The sequence below is a fragment of the Octopus bimaculoides genome, chromosome 14, assembly GCF_046866305.1.
Source record: "Octopus bimaculoides isolate indiv1 chromosome 14, ASM4686630v1, whole genome shotgun sequence".
Lineage (NCBI taxonomy): Eukaryota > Metazoa > Mollusca > Cephalopoda > Octopoda > Octopodidae > Octopus > Octopus bimaculoides.
In genome coordinates, this window is record NC_142941.1 from 41,085,757 (window position 1) to 41,098,256 (window position 12,500).

General features: G+C 32.1%; 1 protein-coding gene across 2 annotated transcripts in view; it reads right to left on the reverse strand.

Annotated features, from left to right (window-relative positions):
* The window catches only part of LOC106872384 (protocadherin gamma-C4), a 102,104-nt gene that overhangs the window by 85,754 nt on the left and 3,850 nt on the right, over nt 1-12,500 (reverse strand). For both annotated transcript variants that reach the window (XM_014919369.3, XM_089362721.1), the window contains exon 2: nt 7,307-9,782. In XM_014919369.3, the coding sequence (XP_014774855.1) occupies nt 7,307-9,712 (2,406 nt within the window). In that variant the 5' untranslated portion in view covers nt 9,713-9,782. The remainder of the gene's footprint in view (nt 1-7,306; nt 9,783-12,500) is intronic.

A 12,500-nucleotide genomic window follows, 5' to 3' on the forward strand; every position in this document is an offset into this window, starting at 1 on the left:
GTGTTGTATTTATTGATAATTTCATTGGTGAATGGCAAGGTATTTTTTTTATTTAATGTGATATTTAGTTAAAACAAAACTGAATATCACCAGAAATGTTGGGGGTGGTTTAGGTAGAAAAAAAATTTATAGATGGAAAATAGATTAAGCTTGAGCTATTTGTTCTGAGAAGGTACAATGTAAGAAGATTGTTAATGTTTTCCCCCATTTTTAGGTGCAAGACTTGTTTAGTAAAAGAAGATAGTATAATTTAATTATTTTTTTGGTTTTTACTACATTGCTGTTGCTTATTTGTTGTTGTAGTTTGTGTTATTTTTTAAGCTCTATGCCAGTTCTGACTGGCCAGACATATGAATCAAACATCAGGCCAGCATTGACCATCTTATGGTTAGCTTGTTGGACTCAATTATGAGATTGAGGGGTTTTATTTCCAGATTAGGTGATACATTGTGTTCTTAAGCAAGGCACTTCATTTCCCCTTTATACATACCTCTAATCCATTCATTCAGCCAAAAATGAGTTGCACTTGCAGTAGAATGGTTTATTGCAGATTATTAGCTACTAAATCTTGCTAACGTACTCATTAGAAATTAACAGCCTTTGAAGGACACTGAATGAAGATTTAAGATTGCATTATACCATTATCCTTACCTTTGTTTCCAAAACTGCTAGATGCCATACAAAGGAATTTAGTGACTATTTCTTGCACACCATGCAGCCTTATAGATTCTTATCTTGGTGCTTATTTTACTGATACTGATAAAAGGATGGACAAATTGACCCTTTAGAAATTAAAATCTATATGAAGAAATGAAACCATCCAAGAATATTTATTTCAATATTTCACTGTCTTAGCTGACCGTTCCCAATCTCTCATCTATGATCATTTGAATGCATCCTTACCTTTGTTTTCAAAACTGCAAGATGCCATACAAAGGAGTTTAGTAATTAGAAATCTTAAGAGATGCAAAACAGGAACAAATTCGGAAATAAGTTCCTTATTGTTTTATAGATGTTTTATTACAACAGAAATTATACATGTTGCATACTATTACTCATTCAAGTTTGTAAAAATCGTAGTTTATATAACAAACAGTTATGTATGCTTAAATATTTATATTTGCTCACTAACTCATATATACACACACACACATACAAACACAAAATTATGTGTCTATGTATACATATATGTCATATATAAACATACACACATATATCTGTATATGTATATATGTATGTATGTATATATTTATGTGTGTATATATATATATATATATATATATATATATATATATGGAGAGAGAGAGAGAGAGAGAGAGAGAATTGTATTTGACAAGTTTGAAAGACGAATGAAAGCGTTAATATGAAAATGAAGATATAATATAAGAAAAAAAATTTTTTCCAAATTTCTGACGACTTTTTTTCAATATTCAATTCTGTACATCACACACTCTCTCTCTCTCTCTCTCTCTCTCTCTCTCTCTCTCTCTCTCTCTCTCTCTCTACACATATATATATAAATATTCTATAATTATAGGCATAATTATAATTAGGGCTGGGATTGCAATACCCTAGGAATACACTGTGATACACTAACAGGGTGCTAGTGCATCACAGGGTTAAGCCTTAGCTGGGGCAAATATTTATTTTCAACTGAAAAAACTGAAGCAATGCAAAATGAAGAATTTTGCTCATACAAACCATTCAGTCAGAAAATTGAAACCTCAACCCTACAATTGTGAGTACAGTAATCTAATCAGAAGACCATGTGTCAAAGTAACATGAAGATGATGCATAATGATATCAAATGCTTAATAATGTATCAAGAAGCTACATTTCTTTTTTTTTTTAAGTGTGGAATGAACAAAAAACCTGCAAGACTTATCGTTTTCAAAAGTAGTTTTAATATAAGTGAAACATACTCTGTCAAAATTAAACAACAACTCACATTGAGAATAATTGTCACAATAAAAACAGCTGCTAAAAACTCCGTGTATTTGAAATTTAGCAGCAGGTGTTTCCTTGGAATACACACAAACACACACACGTACATATATAATATCCCTCCTCCGTTTACTGTAATATTTTAATATCTAGTTAAAATATAGTTTGTAACCATTCCAAGTATTATTCCTCTGTTGTTGTTTTTGTTTTTCCAAAGTTGCTAGAGATGATGAAAAAAAGCATTAAAAAAAAAACACAATAAACAGTGACTACAGGGCAATTTCTAGTACTCATATTTCAATGAAATAACATTTTATTTATATTACAAATTATATATCATTATTCATTATTATTTATATTAGATGAAGGTGGCAAGCCGGCAGAATCATTAGCATGATATTTCATCCAACTCTTTACATTCTGAGTTCAAATTCTACAAAAGTTGACTTTATCTTTCATCCTTTCTGGGTCAATAAAATATATACCAGTTTGAGCACTGGGGTCAATGTACTCAACTGATCTCCCTCTCCCACAAAAATTACTAGCTTCGTGCCAAAATTTGAAATCGTTATTATTTGTATTACAGTAATAATTCATTGTGTTTCTTGTGGAGAAGAAGAATAACAAAAACAAGAAAACCAACAAACTGAAAAGCCACCTGTAATATTGTGGCATTTCAGAAAATGACATGAGATTCAGATATTTTACACTTACATGGTGCATGCACTGACGTGTCGCTAAGAAGTTTGCTATGCAATTTTATGATTTTGGAACACATTGCATGGCACTTGGGTAAGTATTTTCTACTAAGGTTTTGGACTGACCAATGTCTTGCAAGCAAGAAGTTGCATGGAAAGCCAGTTTTGTGCATATATATACACAGGGTGCAATGGTTAAATTGTCATAATTTTACATTTTTAATTTCATGCATGCACATTGTTTGTTTTTGATTTTGTCTACTACACAGTATTGGAGGGTCAGTTGGGCACCATCTGTGAGAAAAATAGAACCATGGTGCAATTCATTCTGCCAGAAATTTGGAAACGACATGCTGTACTGCTTGGCATTCCTGCCAGAAGCTCCAGTATGAACAGATGGTGAACACACAAAACAACCGTTGACTTGCTGTGTGCCCAAAACATATACTGAGAGTGATAAAAATAAAACATCCAGTCAACATTATTGTGTTTGGAGTGATCACTAGTGATGGTGACGTTATGCTTCCATTCATCTTCCCATACGACCTCACACTCAACATGGAGGCCTGCATTAAGTGCCTCGAGGAGGTAGCCTACCCTGGGTCAAGAAGCTAGTTGCTGGAAGTCCCTATGTCTGGCAACTGGACTCTGTACCATGCCACACAAGCAGGAGACCACATTACCCCTAACATCTGGCCACCTAAATCCTCAGACTGTAACCCCTTTGTTGATTATGTGTGGGGCACAATTGAGTGAGAGACCAATTAAACTCCTTGTAACACCAAAGATGAACTGAAAGCAAGGATTATGGCAGCATTCACCACAAGGAGACCATCCGGAAGAATTGCAGGAGATTCCAAGGCTGTCTTGAGGCTGTCGTTGAAGCCAATGGTAATTTTATTGAATAAATCTACTCTTTAGCATTTCAAGATATTTTTATGTAATTTTGGTAAATATCTGTTAAGATGAGATGTCAGTGTTATTTTCATTTTTGCATAATTTAGGTGGCAATATATTCACTGCACTCTGTAATACACACACACACACACACACACACGCACACACACACACACACACACACACACACACACACACACACACACACACACACACACACATATATATATATATATATATATATATACATACAAGAATAAGGGCAGGGAATCGTCAATTAATAATAGAATTAATAATTAACAATTTTGCCAAGTAGTTCAGTATGAAAAAACCTTTATCGGTAAAACCATTTATCATCATAAATATACAGGGATTAGCATTGAGTTGCTTCTCCAACATACTGAAAATTTAGAAATAGCAGTCAAAGAAATATATATATACATATATACTCTTTTACTCTATTACACATTTCAGTTATTTGACTGTGGTCATGCTGGAAGCACTGCCTTTAGTTGAAGAAATCAATCCCAGGACTTATCCTTTGTAAGCTTAGTACTTATTCTATCGGTTATTTTGCTGAACCGCTAAGTTTTATGGCCATAAACACACCAACATCAGTTGTCAAGTGATGGTGGGGGAAGAAACACACACATGGTTTCAGGTTCAGTCCCACTGTGTGGGCTGTGGAAAGGGTTGTGGCAGAATTGGTAGAGCATCAGACAAAATTGACTTTGTTGTCTATAATTTCTGAGTTCAAATCATAGCATAAGTCACTGACTTTGCCTGTCATACTTCTAAGATTGATAAAGCAGAGAATCAGTCCAGTCTAGTGCTGGGGTCTATTGAATTGACAGTATGCATTCCTCTAAATCTGAGGCTTGTCAGAAATCATTATTACAATGCTGTGAGTTCAAATCTTACCAAGGATAACTTTTCACTTTACCCTGCTGGGGCTGATAAAATAATATACTGTTCTATATTTAAGAGATGAGGAATTATGTACACTATTTACATTATTTACATTTGATGGATATTTGTCCTCATCTTGTTTGTTGCTAACACAATGTTTCGGCTGATATACACTCCAGACTTCATCAGGTGTCTTGGGGAAATTTCAAACCTGGGTTCTCATTCCTAAGGTATTTTCTCAATGTTGTTATTGTTGTTATTATTATTATTATTATTATTATTATTCAGGTCACTGCCTGGAATTGAACTCGGAATCTTGTGGTTAGTAGCTTGCGCTCTTAACCACTACGCCATATGCCCACGGGCATATGGCATAGTGGTTAATGTACTAATCAAATGTCGGGGTCAGTTTAAGTGACTAGACCTTGACTTTATTTATTCATTTATTTTATACCACAATTTGTAAGAAATGACAGTATTGGTTGCAGATTCACAAAGGGCTAATTACTGGGTTACTGTATTTATGATGATGTGAATGACATTCCATGTGGAACAAATATTTTAAGGATCTTCATTCATAAAGCAACTGGCTTTTAGTTTTGTCACTAATATTTACATATTTTACTAATATGCATACATACACACGTACATACATAAACACATGCATACATAAATACATACTCACACATACATAAATTCATACAAACACACATACATACACTCATACATATATATATATAAATATATATATATATATATATATATATATATATATATATATATATATATATACACACATACACATGTACATGCACACAAACACATATGGGCACACACACATATATGCATACGCATATTACCAATAAAGTTTGTAAGCAGAACAGTAAAATTGTGCAAGACTTTTCTCAAGTTTGAGGCATGAATTAGTTTTTATCTTCATTCCAATGATGAAGCTTTGTATCATTGTTAGAAACCAACTCCTTACATGAAGATGCCAAACAGTTGAAAACAGGAGAGAATGCATACATATATACATATACATCATGCTTTTGTAAAGCCTCTGTTTACGAAATTTGTTTTGCAAGTTATTGGACAAGCTGAATTCATTATGCAAAACACTTGTCAAGGTCTGGTGCCTTGGAATTGAACCCAGATCAATGTGGTTGAAACATAACCTTCCTTAATGTATATATAAAACACAGATCCTTTATTTTCATAAGAGTGAACAACTGAGGTTTTGGTTCAAGCAAGAATACAGAGTTTGTCAAATGAGAGTTAGGTTGCAGTAGAGTGTGAATAAATAAGCAGAATTGTCCACAACATATTTCAGCAATATATTGAGACAAACACATACAAGCAGACACAGACATACATTCATACACACACACACAAACACACAAACACACACACATACACACACACACACACACACACACACACACACACAAACACACACTCTCACACATGCCATGCACACACATATGCACTTATACACACACATACAAGCATGCACACAAACACGCACACATGTGCACACACACACAAACACACTCTTACACATGCCATGCACACATACATGCACACATGCATGCACACACAAATGCACACAAGCATACATATATGCATGCACACATGTACACACACATATATAATATACACATACACACATATAATATATAAATATGATACATATATTACACACACACAAACACACACACGCACACACACATCCATATTGTTGTATGTATTATTATATTGTTTGTGGAATTTACGAGAGGAAGTCGAATAATTAGTGTTCTGAGTTACTATATTTTTATATATATTTGCATAAACGCCTAGATTACTTTTTGTCAAAAACAGACACTGAGTTAGATTACCAATGGTGCAACAGAGGGTGATTGCTTACCTACAGTTTGTTTATGAGATGATGGTAGATCACCTGCACAGTATTCCGGAGTTATGTTGTCCAGTAGTATATCTGACAGAACCAGAGTGTTTGCCATATTTGAGATATTTTTATATATTATCTTCAATATACCAAAGTGATTTAGTTTGTTGTGAAGTATGTCAAAGGGAATAGGATTAACTGCAGTATGTCAAATGGGGCCATATTGACTGCAGTATATGAGATAAAGCTAAATTGACTGATGATTTACGAAAATAGAAAAAAGAGCTACTTTTGCTGCAATATTTCATAAAAGAGAAGGAAGACTGCCTGCAGTATGCTAGAGAAAGTTACATTTATAGATCACCAGAAGAAAAGACGACAATAAGTTAATAAAACAAACTGTGTAAGTTATTTTAGCCAATAAGCAAGACCTAAATATTATTTGCATTTCTTTCTTCAGTCTTATATGAAACTCTAATATTAGATGGAAATATGTGTTAAGCTTAATTTGAACTTAATATCTGTTGTTTTAGACAAAGTATAAAGTCATCAAAGAGAATATTAATGACTTTTTTTTTGTTTGTTTTGACAAAACTGCAGGTTAATTTTATAAGTGACAAAGCATAACCAAATTGAATAAACACTGGCTTATTATTTATTTTAGCAAATTTAACTATTGTTAAAAATTTAAAACCAGATGAGTAAATAACAGTTACAATAAAACTGTAAATATGTAAACTAGCTCTTTCTTAATTGTTAGTCTATGTTGGAATTCTTTACATTTCTAGCAGTTCTAATCAGTTTGGTTTAATGTATAAAGTTAGTTGATATAACATGTAACACACAGTTTTCAGGAAGAGGAAAAGTAAATTAAAAACAAAATTAAAAACAAAAAAAGAATAAGAGTTTAAAAAGCAAGGATCAGACAAAAAGGATTTAATTATAATTTTAAAACAGAAAAAATTCTCACCTGATGAATTCCACTTGAAAGAGTATCACAATGAATTTCTATTGGAGTATCTTTACCATCATAGCATAAAGGGTGTCTTGTGGATAGATTATCTCTGGGCCATATAAGATGTGGGTCTTCACCTTTTTCTATACTTAATAATACATCTGGACTCTCATGTTTGGAAGAAACTTGTTTTGCACAGGAATATCCTGAAAGGCTTCCTTTGTCCACTAATTTCTTTGAAGGGTCTATTCCACATTTATAATGTGTTTTCTGTTGGTTGTTTCTCCTGACAATGCACACAGTAATGGAAACAACCAGTAATACAGAAACTGTCACTGCTGCCACTATGATTATGATGAATAAATTGATGTGTATTTTATCATTGGATTGAAACTGCACTGCTGTCATCTTGGTTGATGTTTTGTTACTGACAGTTAGAGTCATAGATAACGTGGTTTTTGCTGTCAGAACTGGAGTTCCACTGTCTTTGACAATGAACTTGAGATTATATAAGCCAGCATCATTTTGGTAAACTGTTCGAGAAAAAGACAGAACTCCTGTGTAAGGATTAACTGCAAACAACTGTCGGTTATTTCCTTCCAGGATTTCATACTTCAGAAAAGCATTTTGTCGATTATCTCTATCTGAGGCTTTCAGAACTGTAATGTCGTTTTTGCTCTGCGGGTTATAATAAACATCCAAGCTGAATGGGTCGACACTAGGAAAGGTAAAATAAGGAGGATTGTCATTTTCATCTAATACTTCTATAACAACATCTGCTGTGTTGCTAAGCTGAGGATTTCCATTATCTTTAACTAAAACTCTGAATTTAAAAACATCTTGTTGCTCATGGTCCAAAGATCGAGTTGTAGTAATAAAACCAAGGTTAGAAATCTTAAAGGGTAAAGCTTGGTTTACTTGAGTGAGTAAAGAGAAAGTTAACTGACCTCCAAGACCAAGATCTGGGTCAGTAGCATTTATGAATCCAACTGGAAAGTTTGGTTTCTCATTTTCATAAGTTAAAAACTTATAGACATCTTTTGTAAATTGTGGCTGAACATCATTAACATCCATTACTTGGATGGAGAACTTTCTTTCAGTTTTCAGAGATGGAAATCCTTTATCTTTACATGAAATGGTAAAATTGATTTGACTTTCAGTCTCACGATCAACTGCTTTTTTCACTGATACTTTGTATCTTTTCTGACCAAGACTCTGGAGAGTGAACTTATTATGCTGGAGGTCACATGTCACTTGTCCATTCAAACCAATATCATTGTCAACAACTTTCACATATGCAATGAAGCTGCCAACTTCCATTGCTTCAGATATTGTTGCTGTATTTCCAGTTAATTCTGAGAAATTTATATCTATTACTGGAGCATTATTTTGCTGGTTAATAACATTTACTAAAACCATTGCAATAGAGCTGAGTGGAGGTTTGCCTCCATCTTTAGCCTCAATAAATAACTTATAAGTCTGCTTTTTTTCTGGACTAAAGTCCTCGTGTTGATAGATCTGACCAGTTCTTCTATGCAATTTGAAATACGATTTCGCAATATCAGTTGTTTTTGAACTGAAATAGTAAGATATATTCCCATTTGGACCAGAATCAAGATCAGTTGCTGACAGAGTAATGATTGGTGTATTTCTCTGTCTTTTATTCACTGTAACATTGTAGACATTTTGTGAGAATACTGGTGGACTATCATTGACATCGGAGACTGTTATTTCAACATTCAAGACACATTTCTTAGATGGAGTGCCTCCATCTTTTGCAACTACTTTCAAGTTGTATGTATCTTGCATTTCTCTGTCTAATTTATTTTCTAAAGTGATTCTCAGAGAATAGGAACCGTCCACACGTTTTGAGACGTCAAGTTTGAAAGGTTCTTCTTGTTTTTTTATCAAATGATAAATAATCTGGGAATTTAAAACACTGACATCTTTATCGACTGCATTAGGTAAGGATATACTTGAACCTCTGCCATCTCTCTCAGAAAACTGAATGCTAATAGTTTTATTTGGAAACTCTGGTGGGTGTTCATTAACATCTTCTATTATTACTTTTATTTCAAGTATTTTCACAAAAGATTTTCTTCTCCGAACAGCAATGTCAACCATTTGGAAACATTCTGTATTATATTTACAGAGAGCTTCAGCATCTAGTGTCTGTGCAGTATAAAGTTTCCCAGCTTTTGTAACATTGAATAGTGGAGAGCTTTCTGTCAATTCTTTCTGTAATTGACTGAAGCTAATTGACTTATAGTCCTCGACTGGAATACTGTCCATCATATGAGTGTCAACACTGATATCTCCAAGGTAAGTGTTGGCACTCATTCCTTCTTTCACGTAATAGATGAAATCAACACAATAGCAGGTTTGCATGAAAAGCAAGATTTTAATGACAACCAGCAACATTTTCTGTGTGATTTAGGCCATAAATATTTTATCTTTTTAATAAATACATTCACACAACTGCCGACAAATTCTGAAATAAACAAATAATACTTTAGACCATGAAAGCCTTCAAATTCTCTCCCTCCCGCCCTCTCCATTTATCCCTTGCTCTCTCTCTCTCTCTCTCTCTCTCTCTCTCTCTCTCTCTCTCTCTCTTGCTCTCTATCTTCTGTCTTTCTCTCTCTTTCTCTCAGTCAGTCACTCTCTATCTATCTGTCTATTTGTCTGAATGTCCATCTCTTCCCCCCCTCTCTCTCTCTTTCTCTCTCTCCCATACACCATCTTTCTCAATGTCTCTCTGATTAAATTTTCTTAGCTGTAAGGTTAGAAGTTATGATCTTTTTGATCTATGGAAGGAAAATAACATATTTAATTATTTACTTCTTGAATTAACAAATAGAAATGATATTCTGTAAAATTATTTCCTGGAGTAAGAAATAAAAGGAAAAAAAAAGCTATATCAATTTAAATTGGCTTTTATATGTTATCAATAAAAGACCTTCACCCTTTTTATGGCACTTTTCTTTACACCAGTTATAAGGTCACATATCATCATTTAATAAAATGATAAAAAGACATTTTTGTATAAGTAAATATCATGAGATATTCCAAGCTATTTCAATTAACCAAATTTGCAGACTGCACAATACATACATACATACATACATACATACGTACGTACATACATACATACATACATATATGCATATGTGTGTGTGTGTATAAATATATATATACTTACATACATACACACACATATATACATATACATAAAAACATACATACATATATATATTATCTGTAAGATATATAAGTAGCATGTGTGTATATATATATATATATATATATATATATATATACATACACACATATATATACATATATATGTATGTATGTGTATATATATATATATATATATATATGCACATATATATACATATATATGTATGTGGATATATATATATATATATATGAATGTATATACACACACATACTACACACATACATATGTATATATTTACTTCTCATATCTCAAAGATTTTTTTAGCATAAGCCATAAATTTGGAACAAAGACTTTCCAATTTAGATAAGAGGAGAAATAGAAGTTATTTATAACAGAATGTAAATATCAAGCAATTATATCGTTGCGATTGATTAAAATTCGCTGACTCATATACGCATAGAAGAGAAAGAAAGAACTGGCTGTTTATTGGTTCTAAATACAAATATTAAGATCTTACTTAAACCAGGATCAAAGAGGAAGAAAAGCTATATGGCATGAAAACATTTGTTGTAATGAAGAAGAAGAAAAAATAAGAAAAAGAAAAGGAAAACTACTAAGTGAATTCGGAATAGTTGTTTAGAATATCAATGTTGGAACTTTTTCTGCTCAGGTTTATTTGATACAAACATGAAAATCAAAATAAAAGCCCAAAGACAAATAAAGACAAGATTACAATACTTTTTGAAATGGTAAACATTCTTTGAGTTTGAAGAACACTAATTAGCTTAGAAAGTTCAAAGATGGATAAAACTGAATGTTAAATTGCTTTATAGGAGGATTATTGGAGATTCAAAAGACTTTCCAAAATAGTTTTATATAGAAGGAATGGGCAATATGTCGAATTAGTTGTGTAGTAGATAGGAAAGATAAGACATTGTTGAAGTAAAAATTATTTAAGGCTTCTATCATAATTTTGTTTTATTAGATTCTAGCATAGGTCTAGCAGGCAAGTTGTTAGAGAAATAGAAAGAATAAAGATTATTAATCCAATGATCGAAGAAATTCATTCGGTAATTAAGTTAGGAATATTTAATCTAGAAGTCTTATCGGTACAAAATATTTTCAATTGTGAAGAATTCAACATTTTACCAATATTTCCAAACATTACTGATTCCAACATAAAAAAAAAAAGAGAGAAAAAAATTCTATTTGCTAGATAGAAACAGGTTATCAATTTATAACTATTCAATATAGAGAACAAATTAAGATGATTAAGTTTAGCAGTCTCGGAAATACTGAACAAACTACATTTCTTATTCTTTCAGAAAAGAACTATAAAAACCGTGTTTATTGTTTTTTCAAGCAGAAGAAGTGAGGCTTTTACTGGTGACTTCATAATTGTGATAGATCTAATAATATAGCCAACAGCAATGACAAAGTAACTCGATTCAGTATTGAAAAATTACTTTATAGGATAATCTTTAACACAGAACAATCATTGACAAACTTTCATTTGTATTTTAATATCAAAAGGATAAACAGGATTAAGGAATAATAACTTTGAATAGAGACATAGTGGATTATTTATATGAAAAGAAAAATGAGCTATGACTAGAAACCTGTTTAGATGACATGGTATTATAAGAAAATTACTACATTGTTCATGGATGAAGATAAATGAAAATAAAACAAAAAGGCAACATAGAGTATAAGAGAAATGCATGAATATAAAAAAATAAGAGAGAAAAGGAGTAGACTATATATATATATATATATATATATATATATAAAATATACAGATATAGAGAAGCAACTCAAGCTAATCCCTGTATATTTATGATTATATCTCTCTCTCTCTCTCTCTCTCTCTCTCTCTCTCTCTCTCTCTCTCTCTCTCTCTCTATATATATATATATATATATATATATATATATATATATATATATATATATATATATATATATATACATATATATATGTATATATCTTTATGTATATATATATGTATGCATATATAATATAATG